Source organism: Neolamprologus brichardi, chromosome 5 (assembly GCF_056152115.1).
Source record: "Neolamprologus brichardi isolate AB-2024 chromosome 5, ASM5615211v1, whole genome shotgun sequence".
NCBI classification, from domain to species: Eukaryota; Metazoa; Chordata; class Actinopteri; order Cichliformes; family Cichlidae; genus Neolamprologus; species Neolamprologus brichardi.
The window spans coordinates 16,677,219-16,704,369 of NC_142108.1; the positions used below are offsets into that span (position 1 = coordinate 16,677,219).

The following is a 27,151-nucleotide window of genomic DNA, read 5'->3' on the forward strand; positions in this document are numbered from 1 at the left end:
GTTACATGTTATCACTGATTTTGGGTGAGCTGATCAACCTGATCCTCCACAGAACAATGCTTAAACCCCGTCCTCATGTATCATCTGAAGTAAACTGAGCCTTTGGTCTTTATCAATTCAATTTAGATGATACAGAAATTGGGTGAAAAAAGGACAATGCTGCCCACATACACCAAGACAGTTGGTCCTCTGATTACATCACACAGAAAATAGGAAACCAGATTTTAGAGTAGAAAAAATGTCACAAGCCAAACGGAGGTGCTTCATCTCTGAATATGGCCTTAAAACTGCAAACGTTCATCAGCATATCTGTGTTCACAGCATGACTCAGATAACATTAGATCCATATTTAGTGGTTCCTAGTTATTGCCAAACCAATAAATCAGGACAGATTCTTCAAGATTAGTCCATCACAGAAACAAATGAGGGGGAAAAGATAGCAGTTGAGAAACCAAACCTCAGAGCTCCACGTCTTCAGAGCCATGCCTTACACAATACTTGGTATCCATAATTGATATTGGGGTCATCATTTTGCCCCAGATCAGGTGTCTCAAAAACTGGTTATGTCCTCCTCTGAGCTTCCACCTGTTTTACTTTGGTCAATTATTTCTTTGTTGTAACAATGCTTCTTGGAAATAAATCTCATAGTGTTGGAAAGCCTGTTTATTTCCCCTTAAATGGTGCCACACTTGTAAGGAAGATGCATTTGTGGATTGAGCAGCAGAGTTGAGTGTGTGGGCTGGGCCCTTATAAACTAAACTGCCAATGCCAAACAGCTTATCCAATACTGACTTCTGTTTTGAGCTTCTGTTAAGTAAGTAAGTAAAATTTTATTTATATAGCACATTTCTAGATAAAAAGATCACAAAGTGCTTCACAAAATATAAAACAAAAAGTCAGTACCCCAGGTGCTGACAACATTTTTTTCCACTAATTTTGCTGATACCAAATGCCCTGATTAAAATTATAAATATATTAGATTATTTTTTAAATAAAGATAATAACATATTTCGCACATCTTTCAGATATCACCATAAAAAGTGTTTAAATACTTTAAAGATATGTGATGTAGACTGTTATCAGATCTTCGTAGTTTATTAGTATAATGAAAATAATACTTATGTCACAGAGATAATATGAAAATGTCTTAAATATGTATTAATATATGCTACCTTTCTGACTTAATTCCAACTTAATTTTTATAATTTGTTTATTTTTGTTTCACGATATGGATTAAAAGACCCCGTTTAACCCTGTTTAATAAATGTTTAATAAATCCTGTAAGCACAAATAAAATGTCTAAGGGGACTGAAACCTATGATAGCTCTTCGAGAAATACACCAGATGTTCTCATGTGTCGGTCTCTCTGCACGTCATCCATCCGGATGAGTCTGCTGTTAAGACAGGGTCCGGTGCGTGTTATCCGGTAACCCACAGCGTGCCTCTTGGTTGGTAGGCTTTCAGTCATCTTCCCATTGGAGGCTTAGCGCGTCACGATGAGGGCGGACAGCGGTGTGGACCACACAGCCTGTGTCCGGGGAGGGTAAAGGTGCCGCCTAAAAGCGTGCCGAGTTATTGGATACGTGTTGTTGCTAGGGGCGTGGGTTGCCGTGAAATGTTCTAGTTTCCCCAAACCTGAAAGAGATGAAATAGAAGAAGAAAACAGTATTATCAGCTGGAACGACAGATGCGCTGAGAGCTGGGTGCTCAGACGACGTGGGGCAAGCTGTGCCGCAGTGAGCATAATCTGATAAGCGCTTGTGTCCATCCTGCACTCGGCTTCAGGACGACGCAGGAGAGGAAAAAGTATGTGCGGAGTGTGAGGATAGATGAAATTATGCTGAGGTCACACTTCTCGGAGCTGATTCACACTTTCACCCGGAACACCTGCTGTATATTTGCATCCACCGGAGTCCGTCTCGATGACTGCCGCGCACTTGCTTGTCCCGTGATGTGTCTTTGGAGGAGCCGGTGCGTGCCACGGTCTAAACATCCGCGCCTGTCCACTGTAGGCCTATAGAACAGCTATTTGTCTGCGGAACAAATCACAGTTTTATAGCAGGCGCAGGATCTTATGCAATGTGGTCGAAACGGATTTTGTGAGCTCATAGGTTAAACTGACAGCGACATCAGGCTTAGGTCGCCTTGCTCTGTGCTGTACTGCAGCAAGGTGGACCACCGCGGCGTGAGGTGGCAAGGAGCAATGCACGCATCCTCCCCGCTGGACATTTTTTGGGGGATGTTTTGTGTCCCGAACAAACAAAAAACATAAGGCCATACACCCTGAACTGGCGAACTGCGTCACCGTGTTGGAGTGTTGCAGGTAAGCAGCGAACTCTTCCACCGCTACGAGAGAGCGGCTCATCATCCTCCAGAAACAATGTCGCCGGTGAGTGTTTAACAGCATAACCGGGATGGATTCGGTGGATTCAAGCAAAGATCCGCCACTGGGATCCACGTTTTCCTCAGCACCTAATCTGGACTCGGACATTAATGCAAATGCTTGCAGGCCTGTGTATGAGAATGGTACAGACCACAATGTCAACATACAAAACACAGCCCTGCGTGGAGCAAGTGACCCCAGCTCATACCCCTCCACAGACTACCAGGTGCCGGTCCGCCACAGGTTTATTCGGCGGAGCCAGTGGTTGTCAGACTCCGAAGAGCCGCCGGTGGACACACCGGAGTTCGTCAACAGCAGCCCGGCACTCAACATCGACCTGCGAACCATCGTTGACAGGAGTCGGGCGCGGGTTCTGCACGCGACCCGCCTCCAGGAGACCTCGAGCACGGAGAGCCAGGTGGACCTGAAAGACATGGCCACAGAGAGCGTGAACGCGGACGAGGAGAAGGGAGGCAGGAGCGAAAGCGAGCCCAAGGCAGAGGTCGTGCCCTCCGATGTCACAGGTAAAGCAGGAAGTGACGAAAACGAAGAGGAGCCCGGAATGAAGGCTGTGGCCACCTCGCCTGGAGGGCGCTTCCTCAAGTTTGACATCGAGCTGGGGAGAGGGTCTTTCAAAACTGTCTATAAAGGTCTCGACACCGACACCTGGGTCGAAGTGGCCTGGTGTGAGCTTCAGGTGGGTTCGCTAATCACTGAGGTCCAACATCAATCAGCCAACACAAATTAGCTCTACAGCATTATTGATTGTTTTTCATTCGCTCATTTGAAGGTTAAAAATAAAAAGCAAGACAATAACAAAGATCTTTATATTACACATAAATACCCATATACATGCCAGTCATGTACCAAACTCTCAGGCAGGGTCAGTGGATGCTGTGTTACATTGTTGCCTTTGGTTCTTTTCCTCATTAGCTCAGCCAGGTCACAGCCATGGTTCTGTATCTAGGTGGGATTGATTAAAAAAGCTGAAGTTACAAGCATTTACAATACATATGACAGGATTTATGTGTGAACACACACACACACACACACGCACACACACACATACATATATATATATATATATATATATATATATATATATATATATATATATATTACAAGAAACTTCACTTTTTCACTTTTTTAAAATTCAGCAATCAGTTTACAAGCTTTTATTTTTATAATTCTTAGCCTAGATGTTGCTATTTCCAAACCAAGTTGAAGTAACAGCACATTTCCGATTCAGTAGATTACAAAGATGTCATTTAAAGGAAATCTGCATCCTCCTTGTCCCCTGTGCACATTATTGACTCTTAAGTGAATTGAATTTCATCTGTACCTACTCAGCCATGTCAGCAGATGAACTGAAATGGCACTTTAATTAGTCAGATTTGCTTATAGGCTATATTTTAGCAAGGGGTGATGCAGTGTTTCATATGAGTGACAGCTTGCTGTATCACTAATCTGTGTATGTGGTAATCTAATGATTAGTTTAGATGCTGCCCATGTGATATACAGATTAGTCTGCAGACAGACCTGTAGACAGTGGCTGCCCTTTAAGGGCTCAAATTGTGCTAAGCTTTTTCAGTCTGCAGATTTATGAGCAGGCATAAGAATACAATTTAAAAAATTAAGTATTAAGACATTCTGCATCAAAACACAAGCAGAAGCATCTTTGTTTTTCCCAGCAGATCTTTTTCATTAAACTTAAATAGCTACTACTTCTTGGTGTATGCTTAGTCACTGAATTGGCTTTCACATTACACGCGGACTTAGACATTTCGTTGGGGCCAGTGCACAAAATGATGAGTCACCATCTCATCGTAATCTTAGAAACCTTTTGTGCGCTTTAAATGATCATAATTACAATTATTTCATATAAGATGGAAAAATTTCACCTCATACTCTTGCAGAAAGTGTAGGAAGGCATCTCAGCAAGTCTGGCCCAACAAATCACTGAATTTCTCCCTAATGAAAAAATCACAGCCTAGCTCTGTAAGGTTCATAGAATTAAGTGGTAATTACATTGTGCTTCTATTTGCATTCAGTAGATGAAAGTGAAGTTCTGATGTAGCCCATTTATTCAGCGTGTCTTCATCTCATTTGAAGAGTGAGAACGGCGATTGTCCAAGGCCGTACCACAATGCGTCACTACTGTTTAAGATTAACTTTATGGCTCATACTGGAGGAAATGCATTTGGTTTTCTGATCCTCATCAGTACACCTATCCATATCTTCAGTGCTCATTCTTGTCTGTTAGAAGAGAATCCAACCACTGGGCATATTTTTAAGCACTTAAACGCATAATTAACTGGATTTCACAGCAGAGTGTGCTTTTTGAATGTGTGTCACGTTTGATGAGCTCTACAGTAAGTGTATTTGTGCATCATGCGTGTGTGTTTGCATCTGCGTGGTGTCTGAGCAGGTTCTTAGGGGAGATCTAGTGATGATTCAACCATTCTGTCCCTCGAGATGAGGCCTTGCCCTTCGGAGTGGCTCTGTCTGTGTAGCTCACTCACAAAAAAAGCTGCTGTAACTCAAATGCCCTGTGTGGTTTGTACACTGTGTGCGTACGGAGGTAGAACTAAGAATGAGACAGCAGAAAACATAGATGCTCATAGAAATCAGAAATGAATTAGAAATGAATTGTATTTGAAGTGGAGCTTTTTTCCTGGTGTTGAGCAAACCAGGCTGCCAGTTTTGCTACTTACTTGCCTGCAAAAATGCGATCAAACGTTTGCTGACCGAGTTGTTTACCCGAAATTAGCAAATCGCCTAACACAATTTAGTAAAATGCCAAAGCACTTTACCACACTGAGAAGTGTGTCTCACAGTTGTACATTTTGTCTGATGGCTTAGTAATGAATATCAAACAGCGATTTATACCCTCGTGCTGTTACCACACTGATGTGTCTGGAGAGTGAGTCTTGCTGATGCAGCCTTCTGCACCATGAGAATAGAAACGGGAAAGGCTGGGTTCATCTAAGTACAGCTTATAGTATACGAAGTATTTGATACACAGTAAACCAAGAGTTCTGTATGTTTATATTATTTCCAGATTTATGTCCACAACATTATATTTTATTTCTAATATTATTTATTATTTAGTTTTTCATTGTGCACAATTATATTTCAGTAAAGACAATCCTGGTGCCACACCCTGCTGAGACCTTATCCCTCAAAGCGTCTTCTAATAATTTGTATGAAAATTGCTTTTAAAAAAGGACAATGAAGATATGGGGATGAGGCAAACTGTAATATATTTGTACACGATAAGAATCAGAGTTATGAAAGAAAGTCGGATCTGTATCCTTCACAGTGTTGCATGTAATATAAGACACCTCAGACTGAGCACTGTATAGATCACTATGAGCTTTGCAGGACATCTGATTCTCAGGTATTTGTCGATAATCAATAGCATGAAATGTACATCAGGTTATTGTGGACCCCCTGGCCTTTGAAACATCAAATGCACCCGAATGGTTTCTGCTGAAATGTGTCTATGGAGACGGCTCTAAAGAAACCCTGGAGGTCATGCAGTTTTTGGCGTTGTCATAGTCTTTGAGTTGGATGTGCTGTGCTGACAAGAGAGAAACTGAAATGTGGAGGGTGTTTGCTGTCAGCTGTTTTACTATTTATACAACAGTTCAGGGAAGAAAGGGGCCAAAATATTGATCCATTATACACAAATCCACTCAGGCTTGTATAAGTAAAGACGTAAAATTCAAAATTTGTACAATTTTATTCCTAAATCAAGGATTTTCATTATGCTTTGTGGCTTTGTGATTTAAAGGAAAATAAAAAGAAATCCTAGCTCGCTGTTATAAAGTCTTAATGGAATTTTTTTTGTGTTCCATTATTTACCAGAGGCATGTTTGACATTTATGATTAAAAATGTGATTAAAGCTCACGTTTATCTGCCATGACAGATGGGTCTGTCTCTGTATCACAGCAACAGATTAAACAAGACTTCTACTCATCTGTCTTTTGAAAATGTGATTTCACGAATGCTGCAGTTCTTTGTGTTTTCTACACAGTGGTAATAAAGAGAGTAATTGGTTCAGACCCCCATGTATACCCACTCAAAATGCCAAAGCTGCTTTCACTATAAACATGAGCCACATGCAGCAGAGTCCCATCATAAAGCAATGGGAATATTCAAAGGAATCATATTTGTTCCATTACCGTCTCTAACTGAGAAGAATGCATATCTGTCCTTAATGAGAAACAGGTGCAGCGACTTATTGAAACATTTGCAAACAGAAGTGGAAATTCATTATAGAAGGCAAACACAGAGGCTGTACAAAAGTAATGAGCTTGAAAGTCAGTGTTTGGTATGTTCACCTTTATTCTGCACCACTGTCTGAACTATGTTAGGCAAGCGTTCTTGTATTTTCTTTAAGCAGTCTTCAGGAATAGCTCTCCAGGCTTCTTGAAGGACATTCAAAGCTCTTCTTTGGATGTTTCTGCCTTTTGTTCTGTTCTCTGTCAACACGATCCCACACTGCTTCAATATATGCATTTCTATATATGTGTTTGCTTTCAAAGAAATAGTTGTCATGTTGAAACTAAAGCTGTTTCTAATCAGATGCATTCCAGGTGATATTGCATGGTGGAGAAAATCTGATAGTACAGAAATTCCATCAGTTTTGACAGGATCTCCAACCCCACTGGCTGAAACGCAGCCCCAAACCATGACAGAGCCTCCACTGTGTTTCACAGATGGCTCTCCTTCCTCATCATCATTCATCAGTTCTTGTGTAATTTGGCATACCTCAGCCTTTTCTCCCTGTTTCCCTTCCATTTCCTGGCCTTCCACTGAGGCCATTTTTGCTCAGGAATCTGTGAACAGTACACGAATCAAATGAAGAGCCAGATGCATCTCTCAGGGCCTGTGTCAGGTCTTTGCTGCCTTTTCCCCCCATTTCTTAAAGACAGGACTTTCAGACATTGTTCATCTGTTGCAGATAGGTTTTGAGACCTGCAACTTCTTCTTTTATTCTCCACCTGTCAGTGAAGTAAAGTAAAGAAAACACTGCACAACATGCTGAGATATGCAAAGTTTTCACCTAATAGAAAAGATGCTATTTTTTGTCTGTCAAACTGTGTTATCTTTGGCAATCTTTTTAGTTATTTATTTTGTAGATTTGACTAAAGAAATGGGCGCAAAATAGGTATTTCTGTCCCAGGCTGCTAGTAAAGTGCCTAAAGACACAAGTTAAAATTGTTTTTTTGCTAAGTTGTCTTCTATGTGTAGACCCATTACCAGTTAGTCCCCTGAGTTGCCTTTTTATGATTAAATGATTCATAGGTCAGTGTTACATGGCTTAACAAACAAACAAGCAAACATTCCTATGAAAAAAAGGACTGGGCTGAAAATCCCTCAGAAAACGTGCAGAACTATTATTTGAGACCACTTTGAAAAGTTAGAAGTCTGGCTTGTTGGAAGCAAAATATAAAGAAATGAGGTGGGTAGAGAAAGACAGAGAGAGAAAGAAAGAGAGACAGAGAGACTAATACTGTTTCTTTACACTCTATAGAAGTAGATGCATAAATAATAGTAAAAAAAAACAACCAAACAAACATTTTCTTTCTTCATTTTTCCAGGAACGGAAACTGTCCAAAGCAGAGAGACAGAGATTCAAAGAGGAAGCAGAAATGCTAAAGGCTCTCCAGCATCCCAACATTGTGCGATTTTATGACTTCTGGGAATCACCCGTCAAAGGGAAAAAGTGTATTGTTTTGGTGACAGAGCTGATGACCTCAGGAACACTAAAAACGTGAGCGGCAAAAGAAAAATATTTCCTGTCATAACCTTTGTTTGTCTTTTTTGCTATATTTTAATCTGCCCTCCAAAGCTGTTGAATGGCATAATTTTAGTCATTCTAATCAACGGCTGAAATCCAACCAAAAGCTGAAAGATATATTTATGTGAATAAGGGGGTGGATTTTCTTCGTAAAGTGTAATTAGCAAAATAAATGAATACCAAATAGAGGGTAGGACACAATAGAAAAAGATTTTCAGGCAGTCACAATTAGGAAATTGGTTTGAGAAAAGAACAATCATTAGAGAAGGCAATAACAATTAGCAAGAGAAGAACAGCTAACTGGATATATTTTATAAATGCAGAGGTTACTTGGGGATAGATCTCTAAATGTGATTTCAGCAACTATCATTCAGCATGTTTGAAAAGCCAGCTTTTACTTGTTGTCAGCTGGAAATTCTCTATTACCACAATAATATATACATTTTTTTTTATCTTCCAACAGGTATCTGAAGCGCTTTAAGGTCATGAAGCCTAAAGTTCTTAGAAGCTGGTGCAGACAAATTCTCAAAGGCCTCCACTTCCTCCACACTAGAACTCCTCCGATCATCCACAGAGACCTTAAGTGTGACAACATCTTCATCACTGGTCCTACGGGCTCTGTCAAAATCGGAGACCTGGGCTTGGCGACTCTAAAGAGAGCCTCTTTTGCTAAAAGTGTTATTGGTTAGTTACCATGCAGTTGGAAAAACTGCTGTTTTAATGATTTGGGAATTTTCACAGTGCAGAAAGAAACTGTAAACGCAGTGCAGACACTGTTAGTCGAGATTATTTTACCTGATGCATCAAAGTCAAACATTTGCTTTTAATTCTTGGCTCTGTTTTTATCTTTGGCAAAATATTTCACTGCACTCACCAATCCCACACTAAAATGTGTCAGCGGGTTATTTGTTGCTGCAGGTAGTGTTCAGTACCAAAAATGACACTGACGATCATGGTGGGAGTAAACGGTAAATCTGTGTACTGCATAACCAAAATAAGGGAACTTGTTCCTTCTAAGTGTGGGATTTTGTGCCTGTTATGTTTTTTATGTAACAAAACAAAAATTTCTGTGAAGTATAGAATTACATTAAAAGCTCAATATCTATGTGTCACTGGATCCGACCAGCTGTGACACAATGAGTGTTTTGAATCATTGGCCATTTTTAAAAAACATTAACCCTACTTGGTGTAGAGTTACTGAGATTGTTTGGGCTTATTATTAGCTTTTTGACCACCTTAAAGTTGCTATATTTTACTGTCATGTTTAGAAAATTCTTCACGATTTATCAGGCCTGATCAGGTTCTGCTGTTGATGCCACTGGAGTTCAATTAAACCATCAGTAAGTTTGTAATTTATCATCTTCTCTTGCATTAATTTTCCAGGCACTCCAGAGTTCATGGCTCCAGAGATGTATGAGGAGCACTATGACGAGGCCGTGGATGTCTACGCCTTTGGGATGTGTATGCTGGAGATGGCAACATCTGAATATCCCTACTCTGAATGTCAAAATGCTGCTCAGATCTACCGCAAAGTGACCAGCGTGAGTTCACGTTCAAATCCTGCCGCTGCTATAATAACTTTCAATCTATGATTACAACAAAGCCAAGCTATATCTCAATTTTTTTGGTTCTTATTTAGAATGAAGGGTTCATTATAAGCCTGCCACAATATCCGATTTGTTCTGCACATTTGCAGTGATCAAAAGACAGTCAAATTTACATGTAGGTTTGCTTATTTTGTTGGAGTTTTTTTGCCTGCACGGATGCACTGTTGTATTTTTGTGGTGTTCCAGGTCAAACTTGGAAGAAAAAAATAAAGCATCTAGCTGGTTCTGCAGCGCTTGGAACACAGGACCCTGAGAGCATGGGCAAACCTCGGACTAATTTAGTTAAATTACTGTTATAATAGACAACAGTATCTACCTAATGTAGCTAATGCTGACACTTTTAATTTGGCAGATGAGAACTGTCCTATTTCTTTTGAAAACCTTTTTTCCCAGGGCCCATATGTCTGAAAGACAATGTGTTTAACAGACTCTGTATTTAAGGATTTTATACAACGCAGACAGAAGTTTCTTCTGTTATTTCTCCAAGTACTTCTGTTTAAAACCTGTCATTTGGTAAGCTAAGACATGGATTAAATTTTTTTTAGGGGGTGAAACCTGCGAGCTACAGCAAAGTCCGCGACCCAGAAATTAAGGAAATAATCGGGGAGTGCATCTGTCACAGATGGGAAGAAAGGTAATTGGACCAGAACCTCTATCTCTGGCTTATGACGCATTGTTGTGTGGGTAGAGATTGACTCTTATATTAGCACTGCGTTGTTTTGTTTCTCCTCCTGCAAAGAGACGTCAATACCACTATTTGACTCTGTGTTTTACTGTGCCAGTGACATGTAGTGCAGGTCTGTAGTGTTTGTGTATTTCTTGCAGGTACTCCATCAAGGACCTCCTGAATCACGCCTTCTTTGCAGAGGACACGGGTGTGAGGGTGGAGCTCAATGAAGAAGATGATGGGAAAAAAGCATCCATCGCTCTAAAGCTGTGGGTCGAAGATCCTAAAAAACTGAAAGGAAAATACAAAGACACTGGTGCCATTGAGTTTACCTTTGATTTGGTCCATGAGGTCCCAGAAGTTGTTGCCCAAGAAATGGTAAGGACATTTTTTTTCAAAAAGCACTGTTTCTCAGTGCTTTGCCAGTTCATGTTTCTCATTGGTGTCTATTAAAATGTTGCCTCGCAACAAAGACCTGGATTTGAATCCATCATCTGGCCGGAGCCTTTCTGTATAGAGTTTGTATGTTCTCCCTGTGTCTGGGTACTCTGGCTTCTTCCTACAGCCCGTCAGTGAGATTAGGTTTATGAATTTAAACTCTAACCATAACAAAAGTAGTTTTGTTTGTTTTGTTTTTTTGTGGTTTGCTATTTCAATTCAGTTTCTGTTATTTCCTGTTATGAGGTAGTTGGGCTATCAGCATAATGATATACAAAGTGTCTAATAATGTTATGGAAGTCATTACATTGGAACACATCTTCTGATGTAGGTCTGATGTAAGGAGTGCGTTACTGGTTTGCAGTACTGCGAAGTGCTTCAGATACCACAGGACTATGTCTACATAGACACTGGAGCAGGGGTGTCAAACATAAGGCACGGGGGAAAGAATCAGCTCGGCAAAGATAGTCGGGCCCACTAGAGAGCTTTGGGAAAAGGAGGGCATAAATTTTCAATTTTCAATTGTATTTTAATCAATTTTAGCGTTTTTCCTGTTGGTAAAGATCTCCATCTGGCCATTTATATTACATAACAGTAATTATTAATTGTTTAGTTAAAAGTCTTTACATGCCCTCGGTGTAAAAAGTGAGTTTGACGCTCCTGAACTAGGACAACTGATCACTTGACCTTTCGCTCTTCATGCAAACTTCTGTTAATGCAGGAGGGGTAGTTCTGAGCTGCAGTGAGTATCTTGCCTGTGCCTCCATAGGTGGATTCAGGTTTCTTTCTGGATTGTGATGTGAAGATCGTTGGGAAGTCCATCAGAGATCGTGTAGCTCTAATCAAATGGAGGAGGGAGCGGACTGTCTCACCAAATGGAAACAGCGAGACACCCGTGAAGAAAACTCAGCAGAACCTCCTGCAGGTTCCCAGTACAGGGATGCCACAGGGAGCTGCATTAGCTACTACAGATTATGAAGACCAAGAGTCAGAGCAGCAGACTCTGATCTGCACCGTCCCCGCTGCCACATCTACCACATGTAAGAAACTGAAATTAGAATATTATGTGAATGTGTGCATTAACACAAAACCTGAAGTTAAAACCAGTGTTGATTTTAAGAGCCAATTTTGACCAGTTTTAGTTTTATTAAGAATTTAAACATCTAGCTCTTTTAGTTTTAGTTGATTCAATATCACAAGAGCATCACAAACTAAATCTGAAGTGATTCCGTTCACTAAAATATAAAGTGTAAAAGTTTGTCGTGTTTTTACCAGTGAGAGTTGCTCCACATGGTTTACAAAGCATTTTATTTTCCATGACATCAAATACGAAATGCTGCTGCTTTTCCTGCTAAGAGATATTTTGTTGTGTTATCGTGAGAAAGCATAGCTGAGCCTGCCCTCCCTGCGTGTTTTTCAGATTAAATGTGTGTATCTAACCTTACTGCACAAGGAGATTACTTCTGATTGGATCCTACCTATCTACACAACGTAATTAGCTCTGATTGGATCTCGTATTCCCAGAACGTCTTCATCTCGCTCATATGAAATGTGCTGACAAAAGTATCAACACATGTCATGATAGTTTTTCTCCTCGCGCATTTGTTATCATCTTGTTTTTGTCACTGACTAAAACTACAAGAAAAATTATTGGTCAACAAAATCAAACACTGGTTAAAACACACGACACAGACTGTTGCTAAAAATAGTTTCCGTGAACCTAAGCGAGAATCAGACATATGGCTGCTGCAGTGTCTGAGTGATGCCAAATTACGTGACATAATTTAGCATTTGAATTTTATTGAGATTCTACTCCACTGTCTCCCACACCCAATCTCTCTTTTTGAGTGTCTGTCCTTCCTGCATATGGACAAAAAGCATCACGGTGAATCATAATCTTTTACATGCTCTCTTATTACAGCTGACAGTGGCGTGAGCTCCACAATGCAATTAGATGAGCTAAACAATCAGCAGAATGGCCCCTACCCAACGCTTCAAGAACCTGTTACCACAACTCAGATTATCTACAGTCCTCCTGCACAGACTGACCCTCAGCTGCACCAGGGGCCTTACCAGCAGTCCACTGCACAGTCCGTGCAGTTACACCAAGGAGCGTACCAGCAAACCGCAGGCCAGCTGCACCCTGGGACCTTTCAACAACCTGCATCACAACTGCACCAGGGGCCTTATCAGTGTCAAACAGTGAGTAAAAGCATTTCATGTTATTTTCATTTTCTCTTTCTGATATCCTTAATGATATTTTTCTGAAATAACGAAAATATTATTCTTTTTTTCGGAATGATACCTCATCAGCGTCACTACAGTGATCCCTATGTACGCCATGAGAACCTGCTCATCACTGAAAGTACTATGTGTCTTAGGCGTGGCAGTGCCTCAATGGTTGAGATGGTACAGTGTAGGATGCAATCGCTAACTAAGACAACTCCACTCCCCTGCTTGTGTCCGTTACAGGAAGTGTCTCCGGCAAATAGCACAGAGAGTCGAGTGCACAATACAAACTGCTTGTATGCTAACTCTGCCCAGAAGCCATCATTGTTATCGCCTTTCTTGCTCCCCCATCAACACTCTCATCATGACTCAGCAAATCATTTCGATTCACCTCACCTTCCCCTTAATTTACAACCTCCTGCAGAGCTGCCTCCATGTGTCCCACGCAGCCCAGGGCATCACCATCACTGCAAAGCTTGCATGTCTCTCCTCTGCAAGGACAGGACAAAAGGAGGTGGATCATTGGGACACAAACACAAATGCACTGACACCACATCCACCCAGTTTGCTCCAGTCTCCAAGCCAAGCTCGCCCACATCTCTTCATCAGCCAAGGTCTCCTCCCTCTCTGCCCACTACCACATCATCAAATTGTCAGCCCGTCGTGGCAGCTTCTCCTTCACATCTTTCTCCACCTTCACAAAATGTGTTCCCACGGAGTTTGTATGAAGGTGGAGATCTCACGCTCCTCAACTACTGTCTCCATCACATTGTCAGTCGCAGGACCAGCTCCCCCACCCTCTCTGATAGAGGTGTTAATCATCCACTACACAACCATGGGGAGGCTGGGGTTTGTTGTTCTTCAGTAGGTGAGCATAAAGACAAGAGCCAGAGCCTGGATGCTCCGTTCTACTGTTCTCCAAATGTGGTTAGGAACCTGCAGTTATCATCACATCACAGCAAAGACAGAGCCAATTCTCTGGTGGGTTAGAGAAGAAGACTTTGCATAGCCTGAAATGCCATAGCAGCAGCCTGCTGTATCTTTCCTGATCCTGCAAGTTGCCTCTCTCCCCTGGCCAGTATGTTAGCAGCCAGTTTTTGCTCCTGCTTAATCAACATTAAGTGCTGAATTACTCGCTCAAAGTGCTTCTCTTAACATGTTGGATGGGCAATGATAGATAAATGCTGCCGCTTCCCGTTTCCATTTTAATGGATGAACAATTCCAGCTGCTAAAAAACACCCCTCTCCATTTTCTTGCAATTGACCACAAATGCTTTGACAAACTAAACTGTGAGCCACATTTGTTGTATTAAATACAAACACATATTATACAGTTCTACTATCCCTAAAGAAGGTCTCCCATTATGTGTTTCTGACAGACAGTTCCTGCTCCAGCTACGCCAGCCACTGCTGCTAACCAGAGCAGACAGTGCTTTCCAGCTGCAGGCCCAACTCTACAGACACAGAACACTGCCCAGCCCAACCAGGAGCAGGTACTGCATACATCTGACTCTAAAATACCCTGGCAACATCTGTAGTGAGACCCAAAAATCTGAATTATGAAGCGACAGTTTGAAAGTCGCTCATTGGAGCCCACCCAGCTGCCTGTCCTAGCGTGCTTGACTCGCAGGGCCTCGTCATTTGACATGCAATATAAAAAATACAATTTCAACTTTTAAATCATAAACTGAAACATGCGATATAATGGAAGTTAATCTGCCATTTGATTTAGTGGTGCTGGCCATTTTAAGTCAAGTAGGTCTAGTGCTGTGTGTGAGGTGGGTGAAAAGTGTATCTGATTTTCCCTTTAATAGCCAATGTGCACTGTACTGTATATCTGTGTATATGTGTGTGATGTGAATAGCTGTTCATGTGGTTTGTGTCTCCTTCACATTTATCTCTCCTCACTGTAGTACCATCTCCAACCAGCTGCTATCCTGCCAAAGGTAGAGCAGCATGCAGAATAACTGAAGTCTGCCTGCCCTGCAGCTCACTTGTAACAAAGTGAAGCTGTTAAACTGTTTAGTTATTAGTTTTAATTCTCAGTTTCAGATTCATACTGTAAAAAAAAAAACTAAATAAGTAAAAAAAGAAAAAAAGAAAAACAAAACCCCAAACATGTCATTTCCTTCCTTAGCTGTTATCTGCAGAGCAGCCTGCTTCCCACCTGAGTCATCCTGACACCGCTACCAGTTTTCCACAGTTAGTCTCCAGTGCTCCTTCCCCACTTCTACCCCTGCAGATCAGCATGCAGGTGTGTTGTGTTAGCATAGAGAAGACAACAACAAATCTTCCTATAAAATGTTATAATAGGTGGCAGGGTAGAGTAATAAATAAGGGGCCTGTGTGAATGTTATTTCTATTGGTTATCTTTGTTCATTTTATATCATTTTCCCTTTTTCTTTCCCAGTTTTCCTCACCATATGCAGTTATTCAAACAGGGGGCCACAAGCCTTCCCCCGTCTCCCCAGCTCCTCTGCCATCTGTCTACAGCAGCAGTGAATCCACTATGTCTAGCACCTATTACTCACGTTCACCCCACCGTCCCTCTCTGCCTCTGATTCCTCATTCTGCCATGCCATCTATGTCTACTCTTGGCACTCCTCTGTCCACACCTCAGCATGTAGCCAGTGTGGCATTCCCCCTCCCATTTTTTGCCATGTCCATGTCCTCAGCAGTGCCACAGCAGCAGGGCAGCCCCTCCACATCTCAACCAAACCTAAGTTTCCATTCCACCCATCCCTTACCTCTCTCTCAGGTACAACCCACCCCATACCCTGCCCCCAATCCTGAGCACGGTCTGGCTGAGCAGCCTGTCCAGGTGAATATTTCACTCAGTTCTCACTGTAATGGTTGGTTGGATCATAGGAAATCTGTAATACTAAGGTGGAATGGGTGTGATGCTTGCTGGGCATGGGTTTAGCGACTCAAAGACACAGAGTACTTGAACTAACTGATGAACAATTCTTTAAATGTGCTTGTTTTCTTTCAGATACAGTCACTCACTCCTCATGGCACTCTGGGAGACTTTCAGCATTTGGGTGCGGTTCACTCAGTTTTGCCTACTGTTCAGACTTCTCTCTGGGGAAGGGGAACAGATTCAGAAACTAGTGGCCTTGACTTAGCAGGAGCTTCTACAGTCCCAGCCCCAGCGTCAATCCCAATCCCAGCTAAAGTTGATACTCAACCTCCAGCACAAAGTCTGGCTGTAGTGGGAGCACAAAACCAACTTCAAGGCCCAGTATCAGCTCAGGCCGCAGCTATGCCTCAAACCACAACCCTTCTTAAATCCCCCACTTCAATCCCAATACAAGTTCCAACAGCAATTCAAGCTGCAGTCTCAGCCCCAGCTCAACCACTAGTATCAGCATCAGGTCCCATTTTGGAGCAAACAGAAGTCTCCTCTGTGAGCATACTTTCATCCAAACCCGAAATGTCAGTCCCAGGCTTGGTTTCAGGCCCAAACACGGTCACCCTGCCAGCACCAGTTCAGTCTGCAGCTCCTGTTCCCGCTCCAGCTTCTGTCACAACTTCAGTCCCAGCTCCAGTTCTGCAGCCTCCTGGCACCCAGACAACAGTCTCAATGCCCGAGCGTTCCAGCCTGCCTGCAACTCAGCAAACTGCAGACATGGCATCTGCATCCAGCACCCCTCAACAAGAGCCCTGTGCAGAGGTAGTGATGAATCCAATGTCTGTGAATATTTCAGAGTAATACCAGTTTATACACTTATGTAAATTCTATAAGATTTACCTGTGCTTGATTAAAATTGTCTCTGCAAATGACAAATAAAGTCATGTGAAAAAGAAAGTTCTTCACAGAACTCTTTGGAGATCCATGAAAAACTAAGTACACCAACCAGGTGCTTCTAAAGAAAACTTGATTAACTGATCATCAGCACTTGTGATCCCCTCTGTAAAAGCAGAGGTTTAGGCAGTTAGGTGTGGGGGTAACTCAACGCCACAGTCTTACGAGTTTTTTTTAACGTCTCTGAAAATTCAGCCCAAGATCAGACCGTACGATGCTCCAAGAAACTGTGAAAAAAAAAAAAAAAAACGCTTCTCAGACTCCAGAGGCCTATTAACCATGTCAGGTGTTAAAGTTCATGAAAGAACATGGCTCCACAGCTTAGGTTCGCTTAGATTACAATACGCCAGCACATCAGTGCAATTCATAGCAGCTATGTCAAGCATGGTGGAGGAGGGTGATTATTTGTGTTTGTTTTGCAGCTACAAAACCAGAGCATTCATTGAGTTGACCACGGACTCCACTGCATATTAAAGTAATCTAGAGTCACATTTGAGGCCATATGCCTGACAGCTCAAGACTGGCTGAAATTGATCCCAAATGCAGCAGCAATTCTACAACAGAATGGCTGAAAGAGACAAGATGTGTCAGTGGCCCAAAGTGCAGACTTCAACCTGACTGAAATGCTGTGGCAGGACCTGAAGAGAGCCGTGCATAAATGAATGCCAGCAAACCTCAGCAAGGGATACAGAAACCAATTACTTCACATTATTACTACTTCCACAAATGATGGCTCATTGAATATACTGTAGCTCTGTAAAAACCTTCTTTTTCACATGACTGTATTAAAGTATCCGCTGGTCAGAAAGAACGTTCAAACTGCAGGATTCATTTCAAATTACATTAACATAAATTTTATACATCAGTCCCATCATGACACCAGCTTCTGAATCTTAGTTTAACATGCTGAGAAGTAACAACACACATTAACCATATTACATTATATATTAACCACAGTAAGGCTTAGTCCCCCAGTGATCCATTATAGGTCCTTCATCGAGGTCCTCTTACACTCCCATTTTTCTATTTTCAGGAGGTGCTTCAGGAAAAACCAATATCTTTACCCAGTTATGAATTTGACAGGTGTGTATCTGTTGTTTTTAAAAAAATCTATTTTATGTCTTTTCAGATTCTGTAGTTTTTACAATTTTGTGTGAGGAAAATGTGCCACTTGGCCGTGAATTGCTAAACTTTCTTAAAATATTCTTTTTCGTTTTAGTCTCAAGTCTGATATACCATCTGGTAAGGAAACAAGTGATGGCTATGAAAGCTTTGCTAGTATGGGAAAGGGAGATGGGAAACCGAGGAAACATCACCGCAAGTCTGCCCGCGCCCGTTCCAGGCAGGAAAAGACCAGCAAACCAAAGCTGAGCATGCTCAATGTGAGTCTTGGTGACATTTGTGGTGTCAGAATGTACAGTTTCTTGAAATCTTTTATTTTTCTGATTGTAAAGTGTAAGCACTGCTCCCACAGGTTTGCAACACTGGTGATAAAATGGTCGAATGCCAGCTGGAGACTCACAACCACAAAATGGTGACATTTAAATTTGATCTGGATGGAGACGCTCCCGAGGAAATCGCTACTTACATGGTTAATCCAGACTTGTACAATCTAGACTTTGTGTTTAATAATTTCTTAATATTTACATTATTGTTTAACATCTTAACAACTGCATATCTACAGGTAGAGAATGGCTTCATCTTGATGTTAGAGAAGGAAATCTTTATTGACCAGCTGAAGGATATTGTGGATAAAGCTGAAGACATGCTGAATGAAGACATGGAGGGTGAAAGGGACACAGCTTTGAGTTGCAGTCCTTTACAAGTCCAGCCATTTGAAGCGTTAGTAGGAGAGGTAAGAAACAAATACACTCATTGCTTGAAAATACTGTAGGTTTAGATATTAGCAGTGACATACTCATAAACACGGATTCAGACAAATAAATAGAATGGCAAAGCAACTGGCATACTGACTTAGCTTTCATCTGTACATTTCTTTGTAGAGTCAGCAGCCTGGAGGATCTCAACCAGTCTATCAGCAAAATGGTATTACACTTTTCTTAGAAAAACATTTACCCATATGCATGTCTGGTAAATCCTTTTTCCTCATCACTATAACTTCTTTTAAAAAATCCATCCCAGTTCTTCATACAGGGAAGAGATGGTTCATAATCTGCCCCGTAGAGGAGATACCCACATCCAGTCAGGAGACCCCCTCTGACGGGACAACTACGCAGTCACCTGGGAGCTCAGCCACTATGCACCTTGCTGACAGCACCACTGCAAAGCCCTCCAGAGGTGACTGCAAATTTTCTAATAATATCCAGCAGCTTCAAGGAGCAAGAACACCACCTTGTGGCAGTACAATGACAGGCATCCTGCAGCTCAGATGGGCAAAAACTGATTTCACAATAAATAAAGTAGACCTTTTTTTAAATAAAAAAAAAAATCTGTGTAATTTTGATTCTACCTTTTTAAAAACCTTTTGCAGAAGAGGGTTCATCTTCCACAATGTCTGGTGGAAGTGGAGGTTTCTCTTATGACGTGTATGGATTCTGCAGTCCTCCAATAATGTCCAACACAGACCCGCTCCTCCTGGCCACCCTGTCACCTCCTGTGTCTGCACCTCCGACTCTCCAGTCAGTGCCATCAGTGGAGCCAGCAGGCAGTTCAATGCAACACAGCATGCAAGCCCAGACAGCCAGAACACAAACATCATCCCCGCATGCTGCTTTCCCTGTGGAAGATTCACAGGGATCCCCTCTCGGCTCCATCTCACCAATCCATGCATCTCAGAAGTTGCCTGATATGACATGCCCGGTTTCTATTACTGACGACGTGCCCTGCTGCCCTCTGGTCATGCCCCTCTCTCTCGATGTGAGCACTTCACAGGTTGGATCTCCGCTTACTCTTCCGCTCCAGGAGCCAGGATCAGTCAAAGAGGCACCGGCTGTCTCCTACGCCCCTGCAGCACGGAGCGAGCGACCACAGCAACCTGTGGTGCTGCATCAGCCTTTTGCCACTGTTGGAGGGACCAAAGTGTCCTCACTACCACAGAGTCCAGCACCATCCCAGCATGGTGCAGGCCCCAGTGAGTCCGATGGTGAAGGAAGACTGGCTCGTAGCGGCTTTGTGGACAGCACCATTAAAACCCTGGATGAGAAACTACGGAATTTGCTCTACCAGGAGTATGCTCCCATGTATCCATCAGGCAGCGCTGCAGAGACACCAGGGTCTGGCACAGAGTACATCCAGTCTCCTCCTGGTCCAGACAGCGCAACAGGAGGCTCAGGAAACAGCACCCCAGGGCCAATAGGGGAGGGACGCTACAGAGGAGGTGAACAGCTGGTAAGTATGTTTTGTACTGTGTTGTACTGTATCCAAATAATATTAATTGAACTGTTTAATATATTTTAGTGTTTTAATGGAGTTCAAGAAAAGGAGCACAGCTAAACTGATCTAAGAGAGAATGACAAATATTATTTAGCTGTTCCTCATCAAGTATTTTAAAGGACAACGAGTAATAGTTTGTATCCTCTGCCTTCTATAAGCCTCAAATTCCAGAGAGAATGGACAGTTTGAGCGCACTGAGTGATTCAGCTGTGTGTGGTACGTCAAACATCGCAACATAATCGGCATCATTATCTCCCAAGTAAAATGAGATGCGAGTTAATTCCTGCAGTGCTACAGTTTTAGTATTGTGGATATTTTCCTTCCAGCGTCCCTGTCGAGAAGACACGTTCCTCACTCTGCTTCATGCTCTGGAGCAAGAGGTCGATTTAAGGTATGAATGAGAGCATGTTCACACATTCAAAGTGAAGGTAGAGCTGTTTTTCAGCACCATTTTCTTCTTTCACACCATTCATGATGTCATACGAATTCTTCTTCTGTGCTTTTGGCAGATCACTCCTGTTCCCCCTGAAGTGGCCAACAGACGAGATGTGAAGCAAAGGAGCTGGAGCAGCGCTGCCTCACCGGCGCACCCTGTGGGATACATTAGGGACCATGGTCAGTTTGACGCCATGGCTACCTCCACCACAATTGGCCGTTTCTCTGTGGTGAGCACTGAAGATGACATTACACAGAGGACACGTTGTAGCCGTTACTCTGCACCGCCTGATTTCTATCTGGACACGCCTCCTTCTAACGCCAAGCGGGGCTCTTTACCTCGTGCAATGACATCCGTCCCTGTGGACGTCACGGTCCACGCTCGCTTCCTCTCCTCAGATTCAGGGGCAGAGAGCAGCCCTGCAAAGCTGACTCCTGCCACCCCGTTGCAACACTCCCGCTCTGAGCGCAGAGGAAGTGACCTCATGAAAAGGGCAGTGGCCTTTCTCCGTCGTTCTGGTCGCAGCAGCAGCGTGCAGAGCTCTGACTCACCGAGCAGGCATGGTGGGGTGCACGGCTCTGCCTATGGCAGCAGCGATAATGACTCCGAGATGGAGGATTCAGACATAAAGAGAGAACTACAGAGACTCAGGGAGAAGTAAGCATCGCTTGTGGTTTGCTTTCTGTCATGCAGCATGTTTACATATGAAGATATTTTGTCATTTAGCTTGTAAGTCATTTTTATTTTTCTCTCCTGGGTTTCCTCAGACATCTGAAGGAAATCTCTGAGCTTCAGGCCCATCAGCGAGGGGAAGTTGAGCTCCTGTATCGAAGACTTGGTAAAGTTCCTCCTCCTGGCCTGGGAGTTGCTGCACCACATGCCAGCCGTAGAAAGAGGTCCAGCAAGCACAGGCTGAAGCCAGGCAAACTTCTTAGCCCTCTGGTTCAACAGTTTAGAAATGTCACAACCAAAACTGGTGACTCTAGCAGATCCAGTGAGTGGCTTTGGAGAAAGTACTAAAAGTTAAGAATATGTACTGAAAGACTATTTATCGATGTTATCCTCTTGCATTTGTGTGTCTTTAGGTGCTGCTGCAGGTACGGGTGACAACACAGTTAGTTTAAATGGGTCTCCAGCTAAAGGGTCTTTCCCCACTCACAGCAGGGCCCGGTCATGCACCAGCCACCTTCCCAGCTCAACCTCGGAGCCTGTGCAGACTCAGCAGCCCTGCTCCCTTAAAGGCTCTTTATCTTCTGATAACATTTATGCTGGACTACACGGAGATGGAACTGGCACACAAGTGCCACCGGGGCAAGGTACCACACACCCTGATTCAACAGTATTAATAAAACCATTATTTGTGTTGTTGCTTTGTTTAATAATGTTGGCAATGGAGCGTTTATTCTTCTTACCCTGTTGTCTTTTCCCCTTGATTATGCTCCTCTACAGGCTGGTCTAATTACCCTCAACCATCTGAGAGAGTGACCTATAAATCGAGTAGCAAGCCACGAGCTAGATTTCTCAGTGGGCCTGTGTCTTTATCTATCTGTTTGTATCTCTTCTCTTCCCGCATAGCTTCATATTTTCTGGTTTCCATATTTTCAGTAAAACTCCTTTTAGTTCACAGGGTTTTTTATGTGCTATTTTTTTCTCTGCCTCATTGTTATTAGTTGGTATTTTATTGTATTATTTCATTTCAGAGATGATTTTATTTTATTCAGCAGTTTACACAAATTCCCTGAAAGAGAAGCTGAGAATTTTACCCAATAGCTATCAGTCATGTTTATTTATGTTTTTATTTATTTATTATTCAACTTATTTTTACAAGTATTGAGTTTTACCTCACGTTTCACGTGTCTCACTAATTCTTTTGCTCTCTGTCTGTGTGCAATAAGCACTCAACTTTGTATTCCTAGGAAATAGACTCTTGCATGTCTCATGCATCCCAAACTACAATAGATTTTCTCGTCATGCTTCTTTCTAACCCTGTATTACCTGTTTGTTATCTGTGTCACTCTGATATCCTGCACTTTGTAATGCCTTAAACATGGGTCATCTGCATGATTTGCTAACTATATGGATTGTCTCATTTAAGGGAAATGATTGCCTTGTTTATCCATTTGTTAGTGTGATTTTATTCCCTTGTTTTGCAGTGCTCGGTAGCTTTGTTTTGCACCGCTCCCCGTTATTGACCATTATAACCTGCTGATGAAAGCAGCGATTTGCATTAATCTTTTTTTGTTCTGTAGGGGCAACACTGAAGCGACTTTGTCTTGGTAAAGAGCGTGGTAGCAGTATGTAAAATTACAGTCTCATTAAGAATTTGTTTTTCTGTAAGTCAAGTTGTTTGTTTCATGTTGTAATCAGGGTATTAAGGTGTTTATATGTGTGTGTGTGTCTTTTTTAGGGTCTGGAGCTTCAGCAGGGGCTTCCAATCAGTCACAGCAGCTGCCTGGGGGTGTCACACCTCCTCCACATCAGCCGGTGATAGGATTGGCCCAAGCTCAAGCCAATAACAGCAACAACAAAACAGGCACATACAGTAGCACATCTACGAGTGCCCATGATAGCAACCTGCCTGAAGACTTACAACGACTAATGGATGACTGGGCCCAGGAGGTTCTGATTGTCACCCACCGGCCTCGCACTAACTCTTTGAGTATAACTCGACCCCAGCTTTGGGATCAGGATCCACTTCAAACAAGTGAACAGCTTGCTAGGGCTTCAGATGTGAGTGCTATGGTTATTATCTATTCTATAAAAGAGATATTGCAAATATACAGTGTTTAGATCATGAGGCCTGAAGTGTATAAAACTACTCTAATGGCTATAACTTCAAAATGCCTTAATGTTGTAGGGACTCATTAATTAGAAGAGTTCATTACAGAATACAGTAATACGCTTTCATTTTATCATGACTTGCACTCTGACTTGATTATTGTATTTCATTTCCAAATGCATGCTGGGGCATTCATTAACATTACTAGAGGTTATTGCCATGCTAGTATTACAGTACTGTATCCTGCATGTCTATAAACAATGTTAGTGTAGCTATTATTGTTTTAATATGCAAAAGTGCTATGTTTACTATTTACTTTTAACTATGTAACCCTTTTAGTTATCGCCATGGACAGCTTCAGGACCAGAGGCCTGTAGTCTGCCACTGTCCTGGCCTGATGCCCCTGGGTCAACAATGATCGCCACCCCGCCGGCGGGGGCACATCCCTCTTATCAGCATCACTCTCCTGCTCCATTCAGGGCCTTGCCCTCACCTCTCTCTATTAGCCAGTGGCCTGGGTTTTTCTTTCCCCTTCCTTCAGGAGTCTTTGCCTTTCCTGCTGTGGCCTCAGCTCAGGATACCCACAGCTCCATTCCAGCACCATCATATCAGCCAACTGACCCCAAGGCGAGGACTCTCTAATCTCTGTAGCATTGTGTCTTCCAACTCCGTTACCAAAAATATATCTCATTATAGTTCTAGTCAATCTGTACATAATAGTGTAAATATATATAACCAGCACGTATGTAATCATATGTACATACTCATCCTTAGTCTTTTTGTTATTTGTTTCATTTTGCATCAACATACCTCATGTCCGTATTACAATGCATAATCCTTGAGTGCAGTCCACTTGTAATTAGCTGAATCGTGCATTAAAGTGCAGATTTCGTTTTCATTTTTTTCTGTATGTGCATTGAATGTACATACTGTATTTCTCATTCATATTGTGTTTTCACTTAAACAGCTGATGTTTGTGTTGCTCATCTCACTCATATATATATAAGCTGCCGAGTGTATATATGAATTATCGTCAGTCTGTAAATAGCTCCTGTGTTTGTACAGTTACCATTAGATAATCTGTAGGTTGGTGCTGCAGTTATGTGTCTTAATGCAACACCTTATTTGCCACCATCATGCCATCACTGTGAAGACTTGACATCCTGGTCACTAAGGCCAGTCGCTTTACTCTCTCTCAGTCCAAGGATAGGTTTCATTCTTCATCGATGAAATGCTTCCAGCACAAGCGCTTGAAATATCCTTAAGAGATTTGAATGAACTTGAACTTTATCTTCAGGTGGGAAAAAAACACCTGTGAGAGTGCCTTGAAATGCAGTTTCCGTTTTTTGAAGAAAAGCTTTTAGATTCAAAGCATACTCTAGATATTCTATATAAGCTTTCACCTTCACAGGTAAATTATGTGATTTGAATAATGAATGTGGATTAAAACATGTTTAATTTAGCAACAAAACACAGCTAAACACTACAATCCGGTGTTGCAGTACATTAAATATCAGAGATTGTAAAAAGATTAATGAATATCCAAAGCTGAATTAGGCTAGCATATACTTGTTGTAAGTTTCCTTGTTCACTGAAGTTATGTTCTTGCGGGATTGCTTTAGCACCTGCACAGCAGCCTGCATGACCACACGGATGTTCTCTGAATCCCCACTGAGTGGTGTTCTGTGTTTAGAGTGGATGTTGTTCAGAGAAAGTAATTGAAATCATACATAAGGAGGGCTGAAGGACTCAACACACGAGTCAAAATCATAATCATCCCATACCTCTACTAATGCAATCTGTAGCTTTACATATTGTTGCCTTGTGGTTTTTAAGAGATTACTGCGTGGATGGTTGTCGTTTGATAAATGCTGTTGATGTGATAATATTAGGGGGGCACATGACGAATGTGAATTACCGAGAAGCCACAACTGTTTGATGTTTGCGTAATAGGCATAGGTTTTCAAAATTGTATTTATTAGATACTGGCCTTTTAGCTCATGCTTATATGTATTAAGGCTAAAATGATTCAAGGATTTCCAAAAAATATAGTGCTTTCACTATTTTAGTCAAAAACGATACTTTAATACATCTCTTGCATAAATCATTTACTCCCTTCCAAGAGTTCTGGGGTTGCATAAGTCATTTTGTGTACTTTTGAGTGCAAATGGCACAGTCATCTTAAGAAAACACTTGCTTTTATAAATGTGGTCCCTTGTTTCAGTATGGTAAGCCAAGCAGTTCTGTAAAGGCACGATAAACACTTTTGGGGAACCAAAACAGAAATCTTCCATATTTGCAGAATTACAGGACGCTAAATTTCCCATAATGCAACACACTAGCATCTTTACATCATCAGGGTTGTTATCTTTCAACCTTTAAAAAAATTATTTTCAAATTCACAAAACACATTACGCAGACTGAGTATAACACATCATAAACAGAACCTTAAATGTAAAATCATTGGCATGACCCTTTAAAATTGTTTCACTTTTGCACATTAAGAGAGTAATTTAAAATGGATTATTTGTCTATAAGGTAGATCTTTAATAATGACCTAGATAATTTTTTTTAATCTCCTATGCAGTAGTTTTCTTTGTGCTTTCCACTGTAACTTCTGTCTTTAAATCTAATGCTTGCAATGACAGCTAGATGTATGATTGCTTTTGCCTGCTATATCACCTGTTTTCCCAGCAGTTTCCTGACCTTGTCAGATTGATACCTTCTAAAAAAAAAAGCTGTACATACTTGAAGACATAAATAAATTCATTTTTGCTTGACACCACACAATATTAGTCACATACTGCTTTCATTAGTAGTCACAAGCCAAATTGTCTCTGGGTCTCTCACTCTTCTCCACTCTAATTCGCCAAAACAGTATTGCTTATTACAAATGAAAAGACAGTTTTGCAAATGCAGTTCTGGGAAAGTTATCACTCTATATTTCACCAAACAGGCTAAAATCTATGTTAAAATCCACATTTCACCACTGGTATTTGTATTTCACTGATAACAGGTGATTTCTGAGGTGTTTACTTAAAGTTTTTGTGTATTAGTATCTTTCCGTCAGGCATAATACACTTGACACTGCAGTTTGAAGATCATCCTGATCTTGATCGTGGCTCAAAGAGTTGGCCGTTCGTCTTGTAACCGGAAGGTTGCCGGTTTGAGCCCCGGCTCGGACAGTCTCAGTCGTTGTGTCCTTGAGCAAGACACTTCACCTACCGCCTCTGTCAGTCTGCCCCAAGGCAGCTGTGGCTACAACTGTAGCTTGCCTCCACCAGTGTGTGAATGAATAGTGGAATTGTAAAGCGCTTTGAGGGCCCCAAAAAGCGCTATATAAATGCAATCCATTATTATTGTCCAAGGAAATCTAAAAAGTAGAACTCCAGAATTACACAAATTGTCAAGGTGTCTTGGAAGCATTTCTAAATAGCTGGAGATTCCAACATTGTTAGTTTAAACAGTTGTGTATATACACAAGTCATTTGGATGTGTCACCACATTGCCAAGGTCTTAAAGAAGGCCAGCAGCCACCCTCAGATGTGAGGAAATTAGTGATGTTCAGGAACAACACTGGATCTACCGATGTTCAAGTACGCTA

The 27,151-nt window shown here is 41.9% G+C and overlaps 1 protein-coding gene across 6 annotated transcripts; it reads left to right on the forward strand.

Moving 5' to 3' along the window:
• The first annotated feature begins 1,489 nt into the window (after nucleotides 1-1,489).
• Nucleotides 1,490-26,328, forward strand: wnk2 (WNK lysine deficient protein kinase 2). 6 transcript variants are annotated; one of them, XM_087840785.1, is made up of 29 exons: nucleotides 1,490-3,080; nucleotides 7,994-8,166; nucleotides 8,657-8,877; nucleotides 9,577-9,734; nucleotides 10,346-10,434; nucleotides 10,626-10,845; nucleotides 11,675-11,945; nucleotides 12,827-13,107; nucleotides 13,219-14,115; nucleotides 14,514-14,627; nucleotides 15,272-15,388; nucleotides 15,545-15,955; nucleotides 16,127-16,807; nucleotides 17,973-18,022; nucleotides 18,159-18,321; nucleotides 18,414-18,530; nucleotides 18,624-18,794; nucleotides 18,943-18,985; nucleotides 19,082-19,237; nucleotides 19,431-20,287; nucleotides 20,491-20,548; nucleotides 20,659-20,723; nucleotides 20,842-21,425; nucleotides 21,536-21,762; nucleotides 21,854-22,084; nucleotides 22,218-22,316; nucleotides 23,018-23,062; nucleotides 23,176-23,498; nucleotides 23,887-26,328. In XM_087840785.1, the coding sequence occupies exons 1-29, from the start codon at nucleotides 2,415-2,417 to the stop codon at nucleotides 24,187-24,189; spliced, it is 7,791 nt and encodes a 2,596-aa protein (XP_087696911.1). In that variant the 5' UTR covers nucleotides 1,490-2,414; the 3' UTR covers nucleotides 24,190-26,328. The 6 variants fall into 6 exon arrangements, with proteins under 6 accessions (XP_087696911.1, XP_087696912.1, XP_006783400.2 ...); XM_087840786.1 differs by lacking the exon at nucleotides 15,272-15,388; XM_006783337.3 differs by lacking the exon at nucleotides 13,219-14,115.
• The last annotated feature ends 823 nt before the right edge of the window (nucleotides 26,329-27,151 follow it).